This window comes from Etheostoma cragini, chromosome 2 (assembly GCF_013103735.1).
Source record: "Etheostoma cragini isolate CJK2018 chromosome 2, CSU_Ecrag_1.0, whole genome shotgun sequence".
NCBI lineage: Eukaryota > Metazoa > Chordata > Actinopteri > Perciformes > Percidae > Etheostoma > Etheostoma cragini.
In genome coordinates, this window is record NC_048408.1 from 8,391,748 (window position 1) to 8,419,222 (window position 27,475).

General features: G+C 40.1%; 2 protein-coding genes across 2 annotated transcripts; one reads left to right on the forward strand and one right to left on the reverse strand.

Moving 5' to 3' along the window:
• Positions 1 to 900: 900 nt before the first annotated feature.
• best2 (bestrophin 2) lies at positions 901 to 7,957 on the forward strand. Its single transcript, XM_034886503.1, has 10 exons — positions 901 to 1,406; positions 1,603 to 1,818; positions 1,907 to 2,001; positions 2,676 to 2,909; positions 4,056 to 4,210; positions 4,403 to 4,480; positions 5,145 to 5,297; positions 5,400 to 5,480; positions 5,693 to 5,847; positions 6,040 to 7,957. Exons 2-10 carry the CDS (start codon positions 1,667 to 1,669, stop codon positions 6,824 to 6,826), a joined length of 1,890 nt encoding a protein of 629 aa, XP_034742394.1. The 5' UTR covers positions 901 to 1,406; positions 1,603 to 1,666; the 3' UTR covers positions 6,827 to 7,957.
• Positions 7,958 to 8,426: 469 nt separating this feature from the next.
• LOC117953709 (protein Hook homolog 2-like) lies at positions 8,427 to 9,943 on the reverse strand. Its single transcript, XM_034886960.1, has 3 exons — positions 9,705 to 9,943; positions 9,474 to 9,551; positions 8,427 to 8,915 (listed from the first exon to the last, which is right to left on the reverse strand). The coding sequence occupies exons 1-3, from the start codon at positions 9,759 to 9,761 to the stop codon at positions 8,784 to 8,786; spliced, it is 267 nt and encodes an 88-aa protein (XP_034742851.1). The 5' UTR covers positions 9,762 to 9,943; the 3' UTR covers positions 8,427 to 8,783.
• Between the last annotated feature and the right edge of the window lie 17,532 nt (positions 9,944 to 27,475).

Genomic DNA, 27,475 nt, shown 5'->3' on the forward strand with positions numbered 1-27,475 from the left:
GTGTAATGAGACTCTTGATGTACGAGTGGCTGGAAGAGTGTCACAGCAGAAGTCCCAACACCAGGTTCCTATTCATCCAACATTCTGTGTCCACCCTGTTTACTGGAACTATATGAGAACAGCATTGGAATACATTAGTAGCCTTATTTAGTGCATTGCTATTAAAATATATATTGAATGTTGCTTGATCAAATGTGGAACAAATGAATGGCGAGTTGTATAAGAATCAAAGCATCTTTACCCTGATGATTGAATACTGGACTCTGATTGGCTCGCCTGATACTTCCACCTGGAAGACACAGTAAAGATGACAGGGAAAGGGTAACTACTCTCTCTTTGTCACTGAATCCTTAAGAGTCAATCTGTTTTCTAAAGATTTTCCTTAACTTATGTTGCGAGTGTTAATTAAAACAAACTTGCCTCAGATTAGAGCATAGTGTCATTATTTTGTCGTTTTGGATCTGGGAGCTGCTTATCAACGCGTGTGTTAATCGAAGTAGATGGACGCACAGACGGTTACCGAGCAGACTGCAGGGTGCCTCCGACAGAGCACCAAGCCCCGGTTAACCTTCGACCCCACAGTTCAGAAGACACTGACTTTTACTGTAGAAACTGAACGTTACAAGGTAAGAAGATATGACCGCAAAACTAAACAACAACAAAATATTCCTTCAGAAATATTAGCCCTCCTGAGCAAGTCATTTGGTTGTTGTTGAGTTGTGGCCTAATACATGATTTCCGTTTGAAAAATATGTCCTGGTAGGATTTGTAACAAGTGGGATTATTGCACCCCACTGGGATTAATTTTTTCTTTAGTAAAAATCAAGTTTGAAAAGATAGACGCAGGAGAAGCAGTTGTTTTCCCTCTTGTGGGATATTAAAGGAAATCTGTATAGACTTTTGGGGATATTCAACAAGCTAATTATAAACCTATAATCGTTAGAATTGGTTGTTGTTTACATTTTGCTTAACACGACAGTTTCCCATGGTCCACTTGGTCCTGTTTCATAATTCCCTACTGTACTGTTCGGTGCCGTGCGCTCCTTGTGCCCCGGCGCTGCGGCCTGTCGCTTGTGGTCCATCACCGAGCCGCGCTTTCCCGGTCGGGGGCCGCGCTAACGAGCTCCTCCTCCTCCCCGTTTTGGGGATTTACCCCGGGGCGCACTGACCACTGGACGCACTGAGGAGGCTCCGAGGATTACTGCCATGCAGCCGAGCGAGCCTCCAGTTATCCGAGCTGACGCCTGGGGATGTCAGGGTTATGAGCTCTTGGAAGAAGAAGAAAAAACTTCACTTGCGAGCACAGTTAAGTGAAAATGTGAATTCACTATTCCAGCGGTGAAAATTACGCACAGAGATGCGCTAAACTGGCACATTCATCAAGAAACAACACTGGGCTACACAAGGTAAGCAGATATTCTTTTCAAGACGAAATACATTGTAGTCTGTTCAAAGTGTCACCCATGACGGCAGTGGGAATACACTTGATCTGTAAATCAAATCAATTACCAGAGAGAGAGAAGGTAAAGTGAATGGTTTAGTCAGTTAAACAACACATCTGTTCGTGGCCCCGGACCTACCTGAACTTGACGTTTGTTCCAGCTGCAGGTGTGATTCCAGACGCGGTTGTTTCTCTTGTTGAGGACCTGTAATCTGGCTGTCACCAATGACTGTCACGTACACAGCCAGAGTTGCAAACGCTCGTTTCTGTGGCTTCTCCAAGCTGCTTTTGGCCTGGAAAGGCAGCATCTACAAGGTGTTGTATAAAGAGTTCCTGGCTTTCTTTGCCATGTATACCGCCATCAGCATCACTTACAGGTAAGACCGAGGTCGAGGACACCAACTGCAGACACATCCATCAGTACTTTGATTTACAACTGACTGTGTGCCCCTGTTTCTCTTGTAGATTTCTCCTGTATGATGATCAGAAGAGGTATTTTGAAAAGCTGGCAATTTACTGCAACCACTACGCCAGTCTTATCCCTATGTCCTTTGTACTGGGTAAGCACTAAGGATGTTCTAGTCAACTCTGAGATAACAGAAGCGGGGACGGAATTTGAGCTACAGTATGATTGTGGATAAGATTTTAGGAAGGTCCCTTGAAAGAGATAGGACTTACCGTTCTTACAGACTCCACAGTGCTTTTCGTACGGATCTTCTTTTCACACCAGAATACGAATACTTCAGAAACAATTGTTAATTTGCAGTTGCCAAGTAATGTTTAAGGCAATACAAAGAATAATAACTAGTAAATAACTGTATAAAGTAAGTATAGCTAAAAGTGCAATAAAAAAATTGTAAAGAAAGATTTAAAAAATAGCTTATTCAATGGATTGTAGAACTGTTATCTAAATATATTTTTCTTTACATGTTTATTCTTTTTTCCTTCATGCATGTAAATCAGCTAAATTACACGCTGTAGCTTACATATGCAGTATGTGATAAATTGAGATTAATCGACACTATTGGCATTCTGTTGTATGCTTGGGCTCAATAGCAGAAATTAGAGAAAAGCCAGAACTATTTCTCTTTTTCATTGTGGTCCCTGAGGCCACCAAGGAACCCACAGGGCAGTCTGTTTGTAAAGCTTCTGACACACAACACGAACACCTTCAGTCCCTGGTTCCAGGTCACATATGTGTCTCCATGTGTCTCCTCTCCACTGCTGTTTGCAGGTTTTTATGTGACCCTGGTGGTGAACCGGTGGTGGAGCCAGTACACCAGCATCCCTCTCCCTGACAGGCTCATGTGCGTCCTGTCGGGGGGCCTCCAGGGGAGCGACGAGAGAGGCCGCCTGCTGAGACGAACCATGATGCGTTACGCCAGTCTGTCGGCCCTGCTCATCCTCCGCTCCGTCAGCACGGCCGTGTTCAAACGTTTCCCCACCATGGACCACGTGGTGGAGGCTGGTGAGTAGTAGGAGGGAGGTACGGTCCATCCTTAGCCAACAACACTCACTGGGACTTTGCAGTGAGTGAAAAAAACAGATGTAAATATTGAAAAATGCACTCCACTTAGCAACTGCACCTCGCTCTCAGAAATTACTGTTTACACTAGGATTCATAATTTGGATTCACTTTTTTCTCACACTGTTTTCCGGAAGTGACAGAAAACGTGAATGGAGTGATGTGTGTGTGTGCGTGCGTGCGTGCGTGTGTGTGTGTGTGTGTGTGTGTGTGTTTGTGTGTGTGTGTGTGTGTGTTGTTTCCTCTCCTGTACATTCTCTACACTAGTGAACAGTAGGAATCAAAAGGACAGGCACATCTTGAAATTCACTGGTGATTAAAAAAAGTGTATCATTATGAGAAGCTGGTGTAATAATCATCCCCTTTTTGTTGTCTAAATAAACTATGTTGTAACTTTTGGTGGCCCATCAAAGTCCAATTTAAAACCTGACTTGTTGTTAACAAGATGTCAACAGTAGTAGTGTATATTAACTGTTGGATTGTCTTCCTGTCGACGACCATGCACTTGTCCTCTGGTTAGAATCTCCCGGTAGCCTATAGTAGCCTATAGTAGCCTATAAATTGTCACTTAATTCTGTGTTACATCTTCTTAGCCAACTTTAGAACTTATTACCACTAGTCTTACACTTACTTTTAGAATTGATGGCCAATAAACCTAATTTTCATGAAATAGTGCCTAATGTTTGACTAAAATAAGCTGAAATTAGGAATTGTTTTGACAAATAGTTAAGATCAGAGAAACATGGATGATCACAGATTTTGACCTGGGTATTCCATGAAAGTAGTGATCCTCAATAAGCATTTAGAACCATCCATGTTAGTTTTGGGAAATTTGTTTGAAAGAAAGCCATAGTAACTGATATAGAAACTTTGAAAATGGAAAATATGACTTAAGCCAACACAAAGGTTAACAAGCTATTCTCTAACTGGCAGAGCTGGAAAAATAAAGCCTTGTTTGGAAATGAGTCTCCAAGAAACGTTCAGGGAACCACAGACTAAATCATACCGAATATTGATCTCTCATTCCTCCATTTCTGTGAGCCAAAATTTACATTAGGGGAAAAAAATGTAGGTGTGTTGTTTGTGCAGGATTCATGTCAAGAGAGGAACGGAAGAAGTTTGAGGGTCTACACTCTCCTTATAACAAATACTGGATCCCCTGCGTTTGGTTCACCAACCTGGCTGCTGTGGCCCGCTGCGAGGGCAGGATCAAAGACGATCACACACTCAAACTACTGCTGGAGGTGCGGGGCAACACACACACACACACACACACACACATGTTTTGACAAAGATTCAGTTAGAGATGTATATTTATCAGTCAGACCTACATAAAGACAGAGGAGTTTGGATAAATGCTGTAAAGTGACCTCAATAAGTCTCTGTGTGTGTGTGTTTGTGTGTGTGTGTGTGTGTGTGTGTGTGTGTGTGAACAGGAGCTGAATGGGTTCAGAGGGAAGTGCAGCATGCTGTTTCACTACGACATGATCAGTGTTCCTCTAGTTTACACCCAGGTAAGTGCTCCACTGTTTGTTTTTTTACACTGCTATGCACTATTTATTTGATCATACTCTTCATCTTTAATTGATTTTTTTTACACACCAATTTAATCACATTCTTTTCTTGATTCTTGTCAGTTTTCTACATTATTCTTCGAGAAGGGTTATTACATTTTAATAGTTGAAATGACAAATGAACTTGAGAGAGAGAAAAATGTAAGAGAGCACTGTTGGCTGACTGGTGAAAAATGCTGCAAACTGACTGTTTAAAAAAAAAAAAAAATCAAGTGCAGCTTCAGCTAGCACTGGCGCTAATACTGCCAGCAATAATATTAGTGACACATCTGAGCATGTGTCTGTTCTTTTTGTGCGTCATAAGTTCTAGCTGCAAGATGCGCAACACAGTCATTGGTGGGTGTATTGCTTATTGCTTAAATTTATTTTAACTGTTAAACCCTAAAATAAATACAAATAAATATCCATTACAAAAAAAGCAATGAACTAAATTACCAAGTTCTTTTTTTACTAGCTTCTTTCATTACGTATAATATCATAAAAATACAATGAGATTTTCAAATGTTTCTTCTCGTATGAATGTGTTGAATAGATGAATAAACACAGAAAGGAAAAAACAAAATTGTATGTCATTTAGTATCCATCTTTGTATCTTTTGTAACAGGTGGTGACTTTGGCAGTGTACAGTTTTTTTCTGGTGTGTCTGATTGGTCGTCAGTTCCTGGACCCCAATCAAGGCTATCCCGGTCATGACCTGGACCTCTACGTGCCCATCTTCACCCTGCTACAGTTCTTCTTTTATGCCGGGTGGCTCAAGGTCAGAGAGAGGCTTACATATCATATGTTGAAATACCTGAGCAAAATACAAAGACAAATATTCATGTAGTTAGTTTGTTACATTTTCTGTTATGTCCTGAAGGTTGCAGAGCAGCTGATCAACCCTTTTGGAGAAGATGATGATGACTTTGAGACCAACTGGCTGATAGACAGAAATTTCCAGGTATGTCTGATGTCACGGTGTGTTTTCTTTTCTTTTACTTTGTTACACCTTACTTTAAAGTATTCTGTTGTGATACACCCCTGCAATGAAAACACTACTGTTCAACCTACCATTAGCTTTGACATCATGTTTTTATCTGTAATGGGATGTGTCCTATATGCTCTTAACTGGCAATACTCTATCTGTGTGTCTGTCTGATATTTGCTGTGCAGGTGTCTATGATGGCGGTGGACGAGATGTATGGAGATCTGCCAATGATGGAGAGAGATCGTTACTGGAATGACTCCAACCCCAGACCCCCCTACACTGCCGCCACTCTCTTTGTCCTCCGCAAACCCTCTTTCCAGGGGTCCACTTTTGACATGGCGTGAGTCTCTGAATTTTACCTTCTCGTTCTGCGTGTGCTCGACTTGCCTGTCAAACTTTCAGTTTGAATCCCCCCACTGAAAGTATTCTGGCTTAATTCAAGAACTACTATGAAGTTATCTGGGCTGAGAAAGAGTAAACAACAAACAAACACAACAACAGTATGGTAAATTATCTCAACATCTCTCAACAGGATTCCTAAAGAGGAGATGCACTTCCAGCCTCTGGAGGACATTGCTGAGAACCTGGAGGAGTCAGGCGGTCGTCACCCCAACATAGACCTCTTTAACCGCCTACTCAGTGTGGCCCCTTCCCCCTCTGGCTTTATGGGAGGGGCTCTTCGCCGCACCTCAGCACAACTCCAGAGGCTACGCCAATCCCCCAGCATTGACCAATGCACCAGCGATGATGATGAAGATGATGATGGTAGTGGTAAAATAGGTAAAGGTGGGTCTCTGCCGTCAGGGCTGGGGCAGGAAACCCAGAGCACTGTGTGCAGTTTCTGGGAGGAGAAGAGCACCAGAACGCCTCTGCTGGAGGTTCAGTTTGCAGCGGCGCAGGAGAGGCGAGAAGGGCATCCTGCCGTCAAAAAGGAGGTGCGTAGAGGGGAGGAGAAGAGAGATGAAGAGTGGCAGATCAGGGAGGAAGGAAGGAAAGCAGAGAGTACAAGGGAGGAGACCCAAACTCCTGTGTTCCTGCTTCCTTCTTCCTCTCAGTCCTCAAGAGAGATGTCCACTCAATCAGCCGCCGCCATTCCCTTCACCTCCACTCACCCCTCGGCCTTTGTGTTTCACCCAGCTGCCCACTCCAGTCTGGAGCACTGCAGCTCCCAGCCGGCTATCAACCAGAACACAGCTCCGCCCGCCATTCCAAAGCCTCCCTCTGGTGGAAACAAAATGTCCTTCCTCACTGTGCCGACTTACAACGAACCTTCGCGTTTTCGCAGTGTTAGCATGGGATCAGAGCTTACTGGGTCTTAGGTGGACAATGGGTTCCGATTAAGTTTTGACTGTTTAAAACCCTAATGCTTGATTCAGTGCACATTTTCACAAGTGAAACTAGTCATAGATATAAAAATGAAAAGAGTGTTAAAGATGTGCTCCCATAATTGTTTTGGTTTTTTTATAGAAAGCAGTAGCTCCCTGTTTTCCTAAAATATTCTCCCACCGCACTGATAACGATGTCCGAAGGTCCTCTGTGAACTGTGCAAAATTTCTGTGACATGGGAGGAAAGTTTTGGTTGACATTTGAAGACACTAAAGACTAAAGAAGTCACTGTGACGTCGCGCTAACACAGCACTCACTTCCGGGTAGACACTTGGCGGTTGATTTGAATTGCGGAGATTTGTGAAATCGGGAAACTTGTTTTTTTCTGATGTCAATTTCAGCCGTAACTGTAACGTTTGAAGATAGGCTAGATAGTTACACACGGAGGGCCGACCTCTTAGACGTTTCCTCTGTGCTTATTTTCTAAGATTGTGTCTTTGATAAACCAAATCAAACGCTATGAACAACGACAGCTCACCACCTGTTGGACTACCTGCTCATTATGGGTGGTCATTTAAATTGTATGTACAAGATACAGGGGGTTTCTACCTGGACGTTATTGTAAAAAAACATTGGGATTGGGTCTATTGGAAACTTTAAAGACATATTCAGTATATTTAATCAGAATCAGAAACACTTCATTGATCCCCAAAGGGAAAGTCTGTGTTACAGTAGTACATAAATATCAGAGAAGAAATATAAATAAAAGAAATATAATGAGTGTGGATATGTACAGTATTTACATAGTTAAAGGAATTTTATGATACTTTTTAAGCTAGGCTAAACAAGTTTTCTAAAGTTAAGCCTAGTTTAGCACCAAGACTAGGCAGGGGGAGATTGGCCTCTTCAAAAAAGGAGGAAGCAACACCAAACGTTTCTTTCCATGTTGAATCTTAATAGCTTGCAAACTACTCACCAGTGAGTGAAAGCGTCACCTGGGTTTAGGTCGGTTGTGAAAGTCTATGAAGCCGACAACTTCACCATGAGACAGGACTTTGGATAATTATAGGCCTACTAGCTTGCATAGTAATTCAGCTAGCTTCTTCGTATTTAAGCTTAAATTAGTTTTTTGTTTGTTAAAATACCAAATAGAATACAACACAATGAGAAAGCAATCAAACTGTTGCAAGGGACCTTTGGTGGAGATAGGCTAGATGTTTACCCGTCCGTTTCAGTCTTGGTGCTGAGCTAGGATAACGTGTCAAAGCTACATGTGTACAAAGGAGGTGAAAAGGAGACCAATTGTTTATTAAAATCCAAGAGTGTGTTTTACAGAAAAAAAAATATCTGCACATTATTTTGTAGAATATCAATATTTTGCCTATTTTTTTAACAAAAGTTTGAACTGAACAAATGGTCCTGAACTGAACAGACACTGGGTGATAGTTTGCTTTGTTTACTTTATTTTCTTTGATTAATAATGTCCATTTAAATAGAATGATCTCTAATATATTATCTGTTGTATTTTAAAGCTTAATTTAAACACATATTGAATTAAATGAATGAGATAGCAACACAACCGTCTTACATTAATGACAAAATGAATGCTTATTGTTGTGCATTATTTCTAAAGGAAATTGAATCTCACCTGCAAAAATAAATGTATAAATATTATTCAATAAGAAATGGAGCAGATACTCTGGTGATTACTGATAAGCACAGATTTAGGTTTAAAACTGATTTAAAAAAAATGTATGACACTACTTGATATTATAGCAAGTCAGAAATCTCATTTCAGTTCCAAGGTTGACCAGCAGGGGGTGATAGCAGCCAACCAAATAGAGCACAAACAGTGACTCAATGAAGAAATTCACACCTTCCACAATCTTGCTTTTCATCATACCCATGAGTGGGCTGCACTCCTCCTTTTCTCCCTGCAGATGGAGGCTCCTACCTGGGCTGTAGCCGGGGGGAGAGCACCCTCCTGGCCTGGGTGGATTGCCTCTGCTTGGCCAGGAAAGACTGAGCCGGGCCAGGAGCTCTGGAGTCCTTACACAGGCTGAGCTGCCGCAGAGCTGAGGACTGCAAGAAGCAAAAACAACTGTCAACTGTCAGTGGAAACATAATAGTACAGTACTAAAAATGTAGGCTTGTTAACCTGACCAAACTGACACCTGCTGAGTACTACTACTAGACATGCAACAGTAAGATAGTGTCCAACACAGAAAACAAAAAGTGTTTTAATAATAATAATATAATAATAATAATAATAATAATAAATTGAATTTGTATAGCGCTTTTCCCAAGCTCAAAGTCGCTTAACAGAGTAGAAACAGAAAGACAGTTTTAAACACCTAATAACATGTTGCTGTAGGGAGTGCATTGGTAAAACAAGATCAGGTCAACATACCAAACTGGGGAGAAAAAAGGTGTGTAATGGGAAACGTAACTTGTTTAATCTACCCAGTCACTTGTGGACTGCAGGGTTTTGTTTAAGCTGTTCAATGTGCATTTCAATGAACGATACAACACAGGATATTGGTTCCACTCTTTTTAACTTTCATGTACTTCTGACAAAAGGCACTTAATTAATTAATTAAGGGATACAGCTGTATGCATTTTCTGTCCTTGTGTACTCACCATACTTTGCCAGGCGGTCACGATCAGTTCCTCTTCTTTATTCTGTCTGGACCTTGTATCATCATCACTCTGAGTTTCCTGTAGAAGTCATTTGAAAGAAATTCACGTTACCAAATCCATTCAACACAATGAAATGAAATGCCCAACACATCTAAAGAAAAAGGAAGTTCAGAGAAGTTACAGAGTCTGGACCAGAGGCTGGTCCAGAGTCTGGACCAGACTCTAACTTGCCTCTGGGGCAGCTGTTGTCATGGTATCACGCGGTCTGGCCTCCTTGTTGCCGGTCATCAGTTGAGATATATCACAACACAGACAAATCCAACCCCAAAAATATAAGCAAAGAGATGTTTGCGTGACTGGCCGACTTGTACACCAGCAGCCCCCTGACCTGCCCCCGTCTGTCTGCAGCTCAGTGCTGCTCTTGGTTGTATTTTGCACTAGAGGCCCTGGTTTTGTTGTGTGGCAGACAGAACAATATGGACAGGTCCTGCAGGCTTAAATGCTCTGGCTCCTCGCCCCATTCAAAGATGCCATCCTGCTGACTCGGGTACATTCTGAGAGTCATTCACCAGGCTGAGGATTAGTAGGTTATCACCAGAACACAATGCATTTAGCTTGACAATAGCTTTGACATTTGTGAAATTCAGTACGTTAAGTTGGGTATCTCAGAATTACAATAGCAGAGAAATCATGACCTGATAAAGCAAAAAAAAAAGTATGTCTTCTGTTTATTCTTTTGCCAACACTTTGATGTTTTCACAAAAGATCTATAAGTTAGTGTGCATGTTTTTCTGTCTGTTTATATGAGTCATTACTAGTTTCAGTGACCCAGAAGTGCTGTTATTCCCCTAATTATCACTTGACCAGCATCAAAGGCCAGCAGTATTAGCATATCATTCAAGATCAAGCAACAGAGAAAACGTCTGGCCACTGGTGGCTGGTTTCCTACCGGAGCTCTCCATTTCCTGCCTCCCAAAGTCAGTTTTCACAAAGGTCAACCCATTCCAGTCTTTGTGCTGGCTTCAGGGGAAATGTGGTTTATGTTTTTGTCATTAAGTGTGAAAACACAAGTGTGGGGGAGGATTTCAAAGAAGTGTGTTTCTCTGTGTTTCTCTGGAACCCGGAGCGTGCAGGCTCACTGAAAGTGTCTAATATAATACTGAGATCTACTCTGCATCCCCTCCCAAACGACCTGACCATGTTAAAAACATGGTAAGGTGTGTTTCACATATCACTTATCAAACTGTTTGTGTGAATTTGTCGCTGTGTGACTTCAGTTTGTGGGATTCTGTGGAAAAGAAATGCGCTCCTGACACGGAAAAAAAGAGAAAGAAACAAACCACAGAAACATAAATGGGGATGGAAAAAAAATTCACAGAAAGTTTTCTCTGAATCTGAAATGTGCACTTGTTTACTCTTTTAAGAAAGAGATGCAGATCACATGCAGGCCACAAGAGACACACAAAGCACCGCATATTCCTGTTAGCTAGTGGTTCCTGAACATCACTTGTGAAAGCTTCCTCCCACTGCTATAGTTTCTGAGCTGAGTTTCCTAAAGATTTATGCTTCATCACAATCTGTTTCCTTGCATCAGCTCATCACATGAAGACACAGGACAGCCTCTTCAAAAAAACGCCCACATAAGTTGTTTGTTCAATTAAAACTGATATTTCCGTTTAAAGTGGCTCCATCTAGAGGCTTTAGTAATTGCAAGAGCGGCAAATTCCGTGTTTCGAGGGAGGGTGGATGGGAGTAACAAACACTGGACTTTTACCCAGAAGACTAGGGTTTTGTCTATCATAAAAAATAAACAGCAAGTTTTTATTTTATTTTACAAATAGCGGAACAACTGGAACTACATCACGTTCTACAAATGGAACTGCGTTGCGTTCTGCATAACAAACAGTATGTAACCAGAAGTGAAGTAATTTCTGATGTGAACCCAAACCGCAATCTTTCTCAAATAGTAGTTTGATTAAGTTAGTTTGTGCCTAAACCTAACCACACTACAACCGTTTCATAACGTTAATGACAGGTACCAAGTCGCATTGTCAGGTTAAGGAAAATTTTGATTTATGACATCTTATTCTTGTAGTTATGACTATCATTTTTATTCGGTAATATGATAACAATGTGCTCACAAAAGTAACTGCTGGGATCTGGGAACGTGCTCACATGCTTTTGTGAGATTATTTTCAGGCTTTTTATTACCTTTTATTGTAGCGCAGCAGCAAAATGACAGGAAAGGGGGGAGAAAGGGTGACTGACACTCAGCAAAGGGTCGAAATCCAACTCAGGCCGCTGCCAAAGACTCAGCCTACATTGGGCGCACGCAGTTCAACTATGGTCGCCCCAAACATTGGCATTTTGAGGTAAAACTAACAGTGAGCACACCTGAAATGTCCATAATAACCTTTTAAATTAAATCTACTGTAATAATTATATTGTTAAGGCTCCGTTTCCTCTTCTAAGTGACTAACCTGATGTCTGATCATCTGATCATCTGTTTGTCAGATGGTCATCACCTGAATTTTTAGTTATGTCACAGAAGTCTAGCTCATCATTACCAATGGCAACAAAACAAGGAAAATGTGACAAAGTTGTATGAAACCTGAATTTCCCTTTAAATAGTCACATTTTGTCAGCGTGACGTCAGGACAATACTGACGGATGAAAGAGAATACAGAGCTGTGCTACAGTAATAAGCAGTTTGAAAAATATGTCACATGCTTTCAAATAATTTGCATCATTCCAGTAAGTACACTAGAAAAGCGCCATACGTGTTTTCTCTGCGATGTGTCATGATGTAGGAGTTGGTCACTAGAACGTTAAAGGGGATGTATTGTTACAAGTAGACACTATAGAAACACGCACTGGATGACCAAATTAGATAAAAATAACACACAAAAAACATAAAATACAAAAAAACTTTTAGCTGTAGTGTGATAAGTTATGTTTTCCAAAAAAAAGGAAAAAAAAGGAATTCTCCCAGGAACAAATCACCTACACCCATTATAAGATAAACTCACACACACACAGTTATGCCAGTAGGCTATATACATACACTCACTAATAAAAAAGTAATTAATATGACCGCAACAGTTACTTTAATTTGTTTGTTGAGTGAAATATACACTCGACCTAAAAAGACAGTAACAGGTTTCAACATGCTCTTTCAACTGAATAAACACACACGCGACTCCACTACATGTTTATGGTAACACTTCTAACCCTGTACTTTCACATTTGTTTTTGTCTGGTGTGTCTATGTGTGTTACAGGCACTCCCTGTCTTACACACCCTGCTTGAAGAAGAAGTACTCTCTGTGCACAAGGACCTGTCTGTCTGGTTCTCCCCAGTCTGTCTATCAGACACGACTGATAGACAGATACTGTGTACGCACCCACACACACACACACACACAGTATATTTTTGGGTTGTCTGCTGTACTGACTTTGTTTAAACAAGACCACTTTATCAGTAATGTCTGACCCAGAATGAATCAACTGTTTGTTAATGGTCTGTCTGACAGTGTAATGTTATCAAGATGGATGGCAGTAAAGTAATACTTGTTTGTGAGCGCTGGTTGAGTGTGTGTGTGTGTGTGTGTACAATAATCATAGTGTGGTCTGTCAATCTGGTTGACAATCATATTTAGCCACAGTAGCTGCCAAAGTTGGATTCAGGAGCTTCCCAGAAGTTAAATATCAGGGATCCAGATTAAAAGAAATTATGTTTTCCTCCCTAATCATCAGCACAATATGTAGCCAACATGTAAGTACTATTCCGCATAGGTTTTGCTCTTCACTCCGCTGCATGGCATTAACACACAGTTATATTTACAACAGTCTTCTCACATGTGGTTCCAAAGGATAATGTTTTAAATCTAATTAAACAGGGTTCATGGTTTAATGGGGAGATCTATTTTTTGGCTTGGAGTGAGCTGGGGGTGGAGGTGAAGAGTCTTTGATGTGAAAAGGCTAGAAACCACACAGTGTGTTTGTGTAAAAAGTAATTCCGAAAGTTTGGACTTGTCGAATTAATGCTGGATCCCCAACAGGTGCCTCTGTCCTTCCAGTGTTTAGGCCTGAGTGTCAGAGCGCTGTAGACATGTCGGCCACTCTGTTCCACTGCCAACTGCTACCTGCAGCAGCAGCCTCGCAGCTTCCTCCGCCTGCCACACCACTGTTTATGTCTGCGGGCTGCAGCCCTCAGCAGTGGCCACTGGCCAGCAGCAGCAGCAAAACATGTTTTCCTCTAGGATCTGAAAACTGGGCAGTCAACGTCTCCACATCAAGGTTATTATCTAAGTCAACCTGAGGATGGTGTTATTACTAAGGGTAAGGTGGAGCGAGCTGAATGTTAACAATGTATAGCTTTTTTGCGGTAATGGAATTGAACTAAATACATTTTCTCAAGTACTGTACTTAAGTACAAATTTGAGGTAGTTGAACTTTCCTTGAGTATTTTCTTTTCATGCCATATTCTACTTCTACTCCGTTACAATTCAGAGAGAAATGTTGTATTTTCTACTCCACTACATTAATCTGACAGCTTTAGTTACTAGTTACTTTACAAATTAAGATTGTTCGCACTAAACACATGAAGTTTATAAAATACAATGTTTTATTATAAATTAAACAATAAATAGGCCTACAGGACCAGCTGAAATAATTAGATGATTGAGAGAACTGTTTTAATTGTTTCCAGTTTCTAAAAATAATCAGCACTGAGTAGTACTTTTACTTTTAATACCTAAATTACATTTTCCTGATTATACTTACATACTTTTACTTAACATTTTCAATGCAGGAAGTTTACTCATAACAGAGTACTTTTACAGTGTGGTATCAGTACTTCTACTGAATACGTCTTCTTCCACCCCAAGTTCTGTCTATTAATATCTGCCCAATTACTGCTGACAGTTATTCTTCTTCAAGCCTGACTCCAGACCTCTAAATCACCGCCCAGGTCAGATTTATTCAGCAATTCAAGTGATCTAAAATAAAAGGCTAAAGAAATTATTCCTAGTGTAAAATTATTTTTTCTGTAGTACAATGTATGTTCCCTTGGAATGGAACCACGCCAGCTGTTTCCAGTCTTTATGCTAAGCTAAGCTAACTAGTTACTCGTTACCTTACAGACATGAGAGAGAGGCATCATTTCTTGTTAAACTCTCAACTAGAAAATGAATAAGTTTATTTCCTGAAATGTCAAATTATTCCTTTAAAGAAAACAACATAAAGTTTGTATTTGATTTTTGTATTCTCCTCAGACCATTCAGTGACTTGGACCAGGTTTTTTCTATTAGTCTTCCTCCCATCTGTGATGATTTGTTTGGCAAATAGTCGTCAGCAATGTAAAGTAGCCATTATTTGTAGTAGAAGCTGTAAACATGTAAAACAACTGTGACAGCGCTGAATAGAAGATGTTGAGAAATCCAGCAGCTGCAGGGTTACACATCTGCACTGAGAACAGATGGACAGGGGAGGTGAGGAGGTGGTGTGGGGTGTGGGACAGAAAACAAGTGTACTCGAGGGCTGAGGGTTGACTAGTTAAGGGCCGACTCCCGGCCCTGAACTCTCCTCCTCCTGTCTTGCCTGCTCTCATGTCACCCCTGGGCTCCCTGATGGATGCTGACAGTAACGGCTGTCCTCCGTCCCTTACCCATCACCCCTACCCATTCACCCCCCTCCTCCTCCACCCTCTTCCGCTTCTCTCCTTCGCATTTCCCCCACGCTATTGCCCGTTCAGCTCTGACCCTGGTGACCTCGCTTGGGAAATTGCCATCCTGCGGCTTGGAGATTCTTGCGGTCAAAATGTCTGAGCCCGGCTGTCAAAAGCACATCCGGGACGTGATCCGCCACCCATCCATGAGCATTACTCTCTGGTGGACAGTTGTGTGTCCCAACACTACAGGCAAATCACTGCATGTCTCTGAAGAAGCCAAAATGGAGTTTTACTGTATGTATCAATACTTCTCTGGTGACTCAGTGGAAGTAAAAGCTGAGGTTGATTTGTGGGCTGAGTCAGTTTGACACTTGTGTTAAGATTACACAATGTATCACAAGTAAAATGGTCACCACATTTCAATCAATGTTCTTATAGGGTGTGGCACACACGCACATACACAATCATACACTCCTTCCCACTTCCTGTTGTGCAATTTCATAAACTACCAATGTGAGGGCTGAACTTGTTAGGCTGGATGAAAGATGGCAGGTAATGAGCACAGAATGGAAGTAAAACTGGGACAAACACACACACAAACACACTCCAGCTGACATTGGTCAGTAATGATGAAGTAAACTTTATGAAACAGCAGATGAGAGAGGAGAAAGTGGAGGATGTCATCTTTCAGGGGGGACATGTATTATTCATGCTGTCAGCGGCGACGGTGGTGAAGGCATAGGAGTGTAAGTAATAGCGTGTGTCACATAAATCAACAGCAATGATGACCTCATTTTTACCACATAACTCCTTTCCGCCCACGCACTCTTTAAGGAGCTCCAGATGCATGAGGACTTATACACACACACACACACACACACACCTTTGAAACATATGTGCACTTATGTTTGTCCTCTATTAAAAAACAGGTAAACTAATGATGCATTTACATTATGTTAATAGCAGGGAGTGGCCCTAACCCTAGAAATACCCCCCACCCCTACATACACACAAACACATGCACACAAAACCAGTCAATGGTGGAAGAAATAGCATTTTTGTCTTAAATAAATACTATAGTGTAAAAGACTCTTGTGTCTGTACAGTAAATATGAAGCTACCACCAGCAGCTAGTTAGTTCAGCTTAGTATAAAGACTGTAAACAGGGAAAAACTGCTAGTATGGCACAGCCCAAAGGTAAAAACCCGAAAATTATTTACGTTTTAATTTGACTGTTATTCAGGGTTTTTAACCTGGCAATTTAGATTGATAGTTAATTAAGTTTTTATTAAGTTGCAGTTTCCTATGATAACCCTGGGTTCCCCATTACAAGATACATTTGAGAGGTTCATTATGAGATGAATCATATGTAGTAAAATAACGTTCTGCTATACAAAACGTTGATGAGCGGGACTCATTTTTAGCCCTGGAGCTTCATGTCTTAGTGCGGCCCACTTTACTTCACAACTGACTATATTGAAATAATGTATAATTAAAACCTTAGTAAAGAACTCTGCAATATCACACTGTTCTCTACAGCCTTGTAATTCTGTGTACTTTTTTAAAATATAATTTCCAATTTAGTGCAAACACAGTCACAATGTCGATGCATTACAGTTAACAACATCTTTAAAACAACACAATGATATTCAATGATATCAGAATCTATTTTCTGTGCAGAAGTGTTCCCAGATATCCAAACCTTGAAATGAAATAAAAGATTAAATAAAAATGTCATGGACATAGAAAGTAGTTAGAAATATTAATACAAATGATCGTGTCTGCTTGTTCTCACACTGTGGTACAACAGTTTACAGTAGATGTGCCTTGCACACTACGGGCTCAAACAGCTGCTTCTGACACTAAATCACATTTTGTAAATTGAAATAATTTTTAGAACAAATCTCCCTTTTTTACCAAGCATCCTGATCAAGTCAAGTCTGTTTCATTAACATAGTGCGAATCCTAATCCTTTTTTAATATAGAGCAGAACACCATACTCCTTAACATTAATTGGAACGTGAACTCTTATATTCCCTCAATGAGCATTCCTACCTGCCCACCTGGAGTTCTGGGCTCATGGTGCTTGGTGGCTACTGGCTCGTCATCACAGTTAGCAGCAAACTGGACCGGTGACTTCTGCTGAGGAGCTACAATAACATGTTTGGTTCATAAACATAAACGGTAGTTTGCAGGCAACGTTGTATTGTGTTGTGTATGAGTGCTAGCATCCTGGCACTGCTCCTAACTAACTTAGCTACGCGTCTCATCGTCTTCATTTTCCGTTTTCACTCTCGCTGCTTTTAATTTTTTTTAAAGTTGCTAAGTTTACCACATCTGGCCACGTCAAGTCTAGAACGTTCCTTTTTTAAGTGTCGCCTTTTCAGCGCCGTTTTGCTCGCATATCGTGGTCGTGTAGATTCGATAAAAAATGTTTTGGGGGGAGGTTACCAGAGATTCAGTGAACTGTGGCACGCGAGCGCATGTAAATATTAGTGCGAAGGCCCTTGCATCATTAGTTCCTTTCTCTGGAAAAGTAGGGGCATATCCATTACCTGATTGGTTTGCAAGCAGTTTGCTTCGCCCGTTCTGACCAGAGCTTGCACACCAAGGGGTTCAGACTTAACTGAAAGCATGCCTGGCCTCTGCGATTTAGCTAACTGACTGAAATTGGTGAGTGATGGTTTCAATAATTGTAAAATGTTCTGGTATATCTAAGTTACCCAGCAGCTTTGTTGACATCTGCCTAACTAACGTTAGCTACAGCTAGATGAATTGAGTCATCGAACACAGCAGGAGGGAACTCAACGTTAGCCAGCTAAAGCTCTGGTGGAAAATTATTAGCTAACACTACCGTTTATGTTAGCCTAACATTAGCTAGATATTGTTGTCAAAGTTTGCTGCTAGCAGAGATGGGAAGTAACGAAGTACAAATAGCCTACTTTGTAAGCTACTTGATTTTTCTGATATTTTTACTTTACTTTTTTTTGTGGCAACTTTTTACTCCTTACAAATATCGGTACTTTCTGCTTCTTACACTTTCAAAATGGGCTTGTTACTTTAGTTTTATACAAGAGGTCGTTGGAGAATAACTACACTTCTAAAAAAAGTAACTACCCGTTTTCAAAATTACCCTTTTGAAAAAGGGTGACTAATCATTTGTTATACTTTCAAAAACAGTAACTACCCTTTTTTGTGTACCCTATTGTAAAGGTTTACCAAATTATGATATGTAACTTACAAAATAAAATAAAAAGATGAACAATTTTTCATACATTTCTATCTTTACATTCAAAATATGTAATAATATGTTTCCCTTCAAGTGTGATTGTATGTGTTGTTTTAGATACCAGATAAATTTCAAAACCTTTCCAGAATGTTATGCAAAATGAACAACCATAAAAGAGATGAGTTAACGATACTTGTTCTGTCTTACAAAAACTACAATAATTGTCAACTGGCATGAATTTTGAGATAAACAGGTTTGCAGGATATGTATTATGCAATATTTTCAAATGTAATTCCCTCACTTTGTTCGAGATTCAATATCTAAAGGGAACAAGCCACGCTCTATGCCAGTTAATATCATTAAAAAGAGAATGTTCTTTAAGTGCTCTGGTTTATTGGCATTTCTTTAAACCAGTCACTATCGTCATGAGCTACACTATGCGCTAAGAGCCCCAGATCTTCTGCAAAATAGCCTCGGGAAGGAACTTTGGTGGAGGTGGTTTTGGTGGAACATGTGTACGTTCAAAAGTTGTTTTAGTCGTGCAACGGAAAACCCAGATTGGGCAGATAGTCTAGCTAGCTGTCTGGATTTACCCTGCAGAGATCTGAGCAGCAGTTAACCATAGTCCTCAGAAATCCACTGGAGTTTGGAATGCCAACACAAAGAAAACGCTAGCGTAAATCTGGACGAAATAAGGCCACAAGGCAGATTTTCCGGCTCACGGAATCACGGAAGTGGAAGGTGGAGGATATACTACTAGGTGGTTTAATCTTTAACAATTAAAGTACATTGTGTTGTATTGTCATATTCTGTTTTCATGTAAAATCTTAAACTGAAAAGTAACAATCTGTCAGATTAATATAGTGGTATAAAAAGTAAAGTAAGTTCACACTGAAATGTACTGTAGTTAAGTAGAAGTATAAAGCAAATATTTGCTAATATTCAAGTCACTTCAACCTTTAGATAGCCTACCTGAGTTCAGTGCTTGTACTTACTTTCCACCACTACACACAGTCACGTACACACTGTTTCCAGATGTTGTTGTCTGAGAGCTCATGCAGGTGTTGTACCTGGCAGCGAAGCCAAACCCCCGTCAGACTACCACCACACCTGGCTAGAACCGCAGACAACTGCATGGCAAAAAACTTTCTTTTACACGTGCGCGCGCACACACACACACACACACACACACACACACACACAAACACATCCAAACACATCCAAACCCACAAATCCAGACATGAGTGTACATGGGAACACACACTCACACACCACCACACACACTCACTCGTAGCCACTGATGAGGAAATAACTGGAAGTCATTCCCATTGTTTAAATACAGACAGAAAACAGACAGTGAGGCAGCAAGAAAGACAGACACTCTCACCATGCAAATGGGAAATCTAGTATGCTCCCTCCTACCCACAAAAAAAACTCAAGTTGTGAGCTTAATTTTCCCATGGCCTCACAGCCACACACAAACAAATCTAATCATATAACAAAATACAGACGTGTCTGGTCTGCCCTGTGGTGAAAGCCTTATAATACACTCTGCAGCTACAAGACACGTTTCCTTCGTTTCAGCTGGGCAAAGCAACATATACTTATACTTAAAATCACACTATTTCTTTACTGATTTTTCATAATTGTTTACAAATCTCTCTACCAATATTTTCTGAGAGACAGTGGGACAGGTTCTCTCTCGAATCCTCCCCTCAGGCCAGCCTGAATCCAGGACGGGATGTCAATAATTTCCCAAGCCTTTATTTTCCGCCTCCATTCCTGGCAGTTCTTGTCTTGTCTTGCTGCCTGTTGTTTTGCTGCTCAGGAGCCTTGAGAGGTGATCTCATCTGCGCCTCGCTCCTCAACCCCCGCTCCCAAAACAACATTGTATTTATCTGACCAAAATAGCCACCTCAGGCGGGAAAAACCCTAGTCAAGACAAACAGAAATAGGCCAAGAGTTTCCAAGGAAGCCAGTCTGGGCTAGAGGTGATGCTTTTGACTGACAAACGCCACGGGGCAGCAGAACAAGACAAGGCATTTAATTCTGTAAGGTGATGGTTAGCGGCAGATATAATAAAAGCTCTTATTGATCTTGAGCTACTGAAAAACAATAGAAGTTGGTGTGTGTGTTTGTGTGTGTGTGTGTGTGTTTGTTTGTTTGTTTGTGTTTGTGTGTGTGTGTGTGTGTGGTGAACACATGTTCCACTGCAACACCTGTAATACAAGCGAGAAAAACAGAACCATTTAAGCTTCAGGAAAATAGTATATAATGGAACACTGATGTATTTGATTGACACTAATCATACAGATGTTTCTTTTTTATTGTGATGTTTACTGGCAATATTAGATTATATGGAACATTGACTGAAGGCTGGTAATCCAAACCATAAATTATTATTATCAGTGTTTCTTAAGGTAGCACTCCCAAAAGAAGTAAGTGAAGTACAGTTGAGTCATTTGTATTTCGAATCAGAGCGCTTTACAATTTGTTACAAGATACTTCACCTTAATATTAACAACATACAAATTAATATTAACAACATAAAAATACTAAACCTTAATGTTAACAACATGCAACTCAATATTAACAACATTCAACATACTATATCTTTAATATTAACAACATACAACTTACCACACGTTAATATAAACATACAACATACTTCACCTTTAATTTTAACAACATACAACATATATACCTTCAATATTAACAACATACAACATACTACACCTTTAAAATTAACAACATAGAACTAAATACACGTTAATATTAACATACAACATACTATACCTGTAATATTAACAACATTCAACATACTATACCTCTAATATTAACAACATTCAACATACTATACCTTTAATATTAACAACATTCAACATACTATATACCTGTAATATTAACAACATTCAACATACTATACCTGTAATATTAACAACATTCAACATACTATACCTGTAATATTAACAACATTCAACATACTATACCTTTAATATTAACAACATTCAACATACTATATACCTGTAATATTAAGAACATACAACATACCACACCTTAATGTTAACAACATGCAACATACTACACCTTAATGTTAACAACATACAACATACCACACCTTAATGTTAACAACGTGCAACATACCACACCTTAATGTTAACAACATGCAACATACCACACCTTAATGTTAACAACATGCAACATACCACACCTTAATGTTAACAACGTGCAACATACTACACCTTAACTATGAATCTGTTGTAAGACAATAGATTTCACCTAGTTTGATTAACTTTCTGTAATTATCCATCACGTGCGTTTAGATTTTTAAGGCAAAACTCAACTTTAAATATGTATCATGAATTTTTAATAAAATGAAATTTTTATCTTTATTCTTAAAGAATCGTAGTCATTTCAAAAACCTTACCCTAACATTTGCTTTAAAATCTGCTTGTATATTAACTCATAATTTAAGAATTGCTTGATTAGCTGCAATATTAGCTTTTAGTGTTACTAAAAATAAAGTTTTGGACTCTACAGAAGCCACCCTTTCAGTCTGAGTGGCTTTGCTAACTCTCTCTAGACACCAATGAGATGATTTCAAGCATGGACTAGACACACGTGAAAAATCAGACACACCACAACATTTACACAGACAGACCAACACTAACCCATGGTCTGACCCTCCTCTACTCCGCCAAAGGGGGAGGATGGGTGGGGGAAAAAAACCTGAAGAATTAAAAACACATTCCACTTCCCGTAAAGCTGGGAGAAGGAGCAGTGAGTCACTGGAGCAGATTGAAGCGGGCCCTTTCGAGTTTTCAGACGCAACATCTTTGAACATATGTCTATATGTGAAGCTTTTAACCACCATGGCTCCTCCTAGAATGTTGTTGATGGTGCCGCTATTTGTTCAGTTGCTACTAAAACAAGTGATTAACGGACATGTCTGAAAGTGACTCTCATCACTCAGTTTAACCACAGGTCATATGGGTACTGCATGTTCTAAATACTTATTTTTTATTGCTGTTAACACAGTTTGCCAAATGCATTTTTAATTGTTCTTAATGGCCAGAACAGTTAAACATTTAACACACCCATGCAAGCACAAAATGACACACACAAGTACACTCCCATCAAGAAAACCACACATTTAATCACAGCAGAGTGTTTGTAATAGACCTCCATCGTGATGTTTCCTCTGCAATGATGCCAGGAAATTATATTGCAAATCACTGAGGGACTAAACCCTCCTTCTCTCTTTCTTTTGATCTTTCTGTGTCCTCCCGTCAGTCCAGACAGAGGCCCCCCAAAAAACAGACTGAAACCCTAAAATGATGCTGGTTTTCCATTTGATTCACAGGCTGCATCCTGAGTCACAGCCATCAGGTCCCTCTCCAATCACACACACGCTGACAGCCTAATGGACTCCACTGAGGAGGAGTCCATGGTATCTGTTCTCTATCGACTCCCCTGCTGGCGGGACTGACTCACACTCTGAAGTTCAGGTGGACCAGCTATCATTCAAATCTGTTCACACCCAACAGGCGGCCTGATTAATGGAACATGATTTAGACCAGCTGGCTCAAGAGTTCTGGTTCTTGCTGTTGTTGCTAAGTCATCTTCTTGTCCTTTATTTTCATCACTTTCTAGTTTTCTTATCTTGTCTTATCTTAAGGTGTCCAAACCTGATAGTCAGGGGAAAATTATACATTAGATATTAAATAGGTTTGTAAATATTTAGTATTAAGAATGATGTTTATAAGATGGGTGTCTCACCGGGGTGTCGGTCAGAACACAAAGGAGTCAATGCAATTCAATCCAGAACTTTACTTGAGATGTTGAAGGGTTTCCACAGCTCAGCATAGCACAATAGGGTACACTGCTTGGTCTGTAATGGCTATATGGGTATATGGCTATCTATGTGTAGGTGATTAGGAATATATTTATTTTTCAGTAATGACGCACACATCACACAGAGCTGCTGTCCCTCTCTCGCTCCGCTGCGCATTTATCTTGAGTTGACGGCTGGAAATGTTCATACTAGATATTAGCTTTCACTTTTATTATTACCTTGAAGATTGAAGCTGGGGTATCTCGATATACTTTTGTATTGTCTTCAAATCTAAAGCCCATTTGTTTCTACTGAAGGCATCTTTCATCTCACATCATCAACAATTAATTAGCCATTTCATGGAATTTGTTGACAATAAGAAAAATATTGGATGGATGATTAAGGATGGATTTTAAAACTTGGTTACTGACCAGTGTGTGTTCTTGAAAATGAGATAAACTGTCGGTATAATGACTAGAAAACAACATTTTAAAAGACAAATATATTTGTAAGACAGTGATGACTCAAAATGAATTAAAAAAAAAAGAAGAAAAAAAATCCAGTTTTGGATGCAGTCACGGACCTGAGTATTCATGTCTTGGCAGCTCCACGGGACAAGTAAACACACATGCACGCACTTACACACACAGACACACACACACACACACACACACTCTTTACTCTCTCAAACCCACACAAACCCTTCTTCATTGCCCTGGCTGTGTACCCAAAGGGACAGCAGTGAGTCAGAACGAGTCATGCACACACACACACACACACACACACACACATAGAAACACACGTGCAAAACTCTCACATACACGCAAACACTTGCTAAAATGCCAAACTGCTGCACACTTTATTGGTTGCAGTCCTTTGAGCTCTTGTTGACGTGAGTTGATCACGGTGAGTGTTGGGATTTAAGGTTGAATAAGCTAAACACAACACAGTTTTTGACCTGCATAAAGCTGGAAGATCTGATGATGTGACCTTGTGATCTGTTATCACATGTGCATAGATATCTCGTTTTTGTCGTCAACAATTTGTTTCCCTCGTGTTGCTAAAAAATAATTAATCACATGTAACTGATATGATTAGGAGCAATACACGACATTGTTAAGATAAATGAATTGAAGCTAAAGTTTATATTTATCAGTACTAAATGGTGCCAGTGCTAAATCTTTCTTTGATGGTGGATTAGGGATTAGTGTTTAAATAGATTTTTTTGTTGTCATGTCAAAATGAATCTATGTCAGAATATGCTGCCTAAAACAAGCCAAAATAGTTTGACAAGATTTCCAAGCCACTGACATCTTTAGTTATCTGTGGGGATAATTATAAGGTCAACAACAGAGTCCATGCTGCATGTAGAGTGGAAGGTGGACAGCCTTACACAACAGCCAGATTTCATAAAAAAAGATTCAAGTTTGCCACCAAAGCATGGTTGTTGTACAAATGTAGGTTGTAGATGCCTTAAGGGGATGGAGGAGAAAGGATTTTGGCTGAGTTTTTTTTTTTTTTTATCCACCCCCCCATCCTTATGAAGAACCATTAATCAGAGACAATATGAAGTCATCACTCCCTCATGGGATTTACTGCCTGTAAAAATAAACCTTACATGGCTTATAAGCAGAGTTGCTAACACTGATATCACTAATAAGCTCTGGCAGCCTTCTTCTTTTCTGGGTAACATTTTGTTTTAGAAAATAACTTTTTTTAATCAAATCCACTTCAGGTTGAGTAGTTCATATTTCCACTGTATTTTTTGTGAGGTTGAAAACTAATGAAATTTGATGATTGGAATTAACAGGAATCAATCAGTGGGCTAGGGGAAATGTCTGATCTTGGCGGAGCTTCATATTTTCCATGAGGAGCGAGGAATGAACCACAACTCCCTGAATACAGGCTCAGACGAGAGAGGACAAGAGAGGAGAGGAATGGAAAGAAGAAGGGGAAGCGAAAAATGGGGGAGAGAGAGAAGGAGGAGAGGAGAAGAACTGATAGAAGAAACAAGAAGAAGATGGAAAGAGAGAGGAGTCAAATATAAGAAAAGAATATAAAGAAAGTGAGGAAAAGATTGGAGAACAGATGGATGTATGTTGTAACACAGAATGGGGAGGTGAGAGAGGGCGGTTAGCTGGCATGATGTTTGTGAGCAAATGTATGCGTCACTGAAGCTATTCCAAGATGCACAAATGCACTCTCTCTCTCTCTCTATCTCTCTCTCTCTCTCTCTCTCTCTCTCTCTCTCTCTCTCTCACACACACACACACTTTGGCTGTTTCCTTGACAACAGTATAGTATTTTCGGGGATCAGAGGTGGCAGTGTGAACATGTGTGTGTGTTACATCTGTGCGTGTTCAACACCGCTGTTAAAAGCTTGTTAGTCAAGAGGGATGTGGCCAAAATTGCAAAACAAGGTCATTTATTCTAGCGAATTCTACAGTTTTGCGTCACTGAGAGGAACTACATGAAATAAGCCATCACATTCCAATTCCTTAAAGCAATATTCACTACAAGTGCATGTCAAATAAAGGGGAGTGAAGGCCCAGGAGAGCATTCAAAGGCCCTCTACCAGCAGGTTTGAATTTGTTTTGCAGCGCAGTTCCATTATATCGCCAATGTGTCAAGTCTATTCTCGGATCATCTAATTGCTTAGAAATTCATTGACGTCATTTAGGTACAGAGAAAACGATAAATTGATTAACGGTAAATCTGGATGGATTTGAAAACATCAGGTGCACTTCCTTTACTACTTAAGATTTGGTGATAAGATGGAACATCACACTCATCTGCAATTTCTTTATGCTAATGACCCTTGCACATCTGTGGCACTTGCAACCAAAGAATTGTCAATAGGAAATTGCTAAATAAATAACATAAGTTAAAAAAATGCTCAAAAAAAGAGTGCAGTATTTCAGTAAGGGCTGTTTTCAGAAGATGCTTCTGAGAAGTGGACTCTAGTTAATAAATCTTCAAATGTAAATGAAATGTTGACACACTTATACAAACACACACTCCCAACATCTCAAATACACTTACAGACATACACACTGATGCACAATAGCCCCCACCTACACTTCACTACAGGAAATCAAGCATTTCCTGCTGTATTTGGCACAGGATGTGAGGTTTGTAACTCGGTGTGTTTCAGGGCATTATGAATGAGAGCCACTCTCACTGTGGACCACAGTCTCACTCACAGCACTTTTGAAGTTCTATAATCAGCGGTAATCATATTTATATGAGATACTCTACTATACTCTACTCCCACACATTTGATGACTGGAGCTTTGGGTTTATAAAAAGGCAGAAAAGGCATGAATGTGTACATACATATACACACACACACACACATACATATGTGTGTGTGTGTGTGTTGGTGTTGTGCAAATAACATTAGTGCCCTGATGTTTATACATGTGCGCTGTTGGGTGGTAATCGCTGTCCCTAAAACAGCGATTAGCTTCGGAGCGAGTAACGGTAACGCCATTATTAAGGTGGTAAGAGTAATCAATTAGATTACTTATTACTGAAAAAAGTAATGCTGTTATTTATAACGCCATTGTTCCCATTACTGATCGTCAACATATTTTACCTCGTCTTTGGTCATGCAACGGTTTAGAAAGTTAGAAGTTTTTTTTTAGGTTGGGTAAATTGAATCTAACTCTGTTAATCCAGCTTGTTTGTTTGCAGCTATGGCTGCAGTCAGCACGTTGTTTTGGCGTGTTTGCAGTTGATGTCTGACAACCAAGGTGTTAAAATGAGAAGTTTGCCAACAACACACAGGCCAAAACAAACACAGACATTATGTACCGGAATGGAAATTTCAAAGGGGAAAATATTGGCTTTAGCAGTGTGGTCAGAGCAGATAGTATTTCAATTTAGCATGTTTCTAATATCTGATGACATATCGTGGTCATTGTTTGATTGATACAGTGAATATATTACATAGTGGATCTTTAAATATTGCCCAGGGAAAGATAATGGCAAGATGGACGCCTTTTCACAGAGATCACCAGAGGTCTTTGCCAACATGGCCAGTGCAGCAGAAAGCACATATGTTTAGTGTAAATAGTCTTGAGTGTGGTGTTTTTCTTTGGGTTGTTTACTTTTTCTCTGCTTGACTGACACAGACACTGAGGACACTTTTAAAATGCACCTGAAGCGGATCTCCTAATCAGGAAAGAGACGTGAGATTGACAGCTACTGATAAGTGTCCTGGTGATTGGGAGAGAGCGGGCGGATTGAGATGTAGAAATGACCTGA

Coding starts and splice junctions, on each gene's coding strand:
- best2 (XM_034886503.1), top strand. CDS start 1,667: ATGACTGTCACGTACACAGCCAGAGTTGCAAACGCTCGTTTCTGTGGC. Junction 5,298..5,399: donor TTTATGCCGGGTGGCTCAAG/GTCAGAGAGAGG, acceptor TATGTCCTGAAG/GTTGCAGAGCAGCTGATCAA. Junction 5,481..5,692: donor TGATAGACAGAAATTTCCAG/GTATGTCTGATG, acceptor TTTGCTGTGCAG/GTGTCTATGATGGCGGTGGA.
- LOC117953709 (XM_034886960.1), bottom strand. CDS start 9,761: ATGACCGGCAACAAGGAGGCCAGACCGCGTGATACCATGACAACAGCT. Junction 9,552..9,704: donor TGACAACAGCTGCCCCAGAG/GCAAGTTAGAGT, acceptor TGACTTCTACAG/GAAACTCAGAGTGATGATGA. Junction 8,916..9,473: donor TGACCGCCTGGCAAAGTATG/GTGAGTACACAA, acceptor TGCTTCTTGCAG/TCCTCAGCTCTGCGGCAGCT.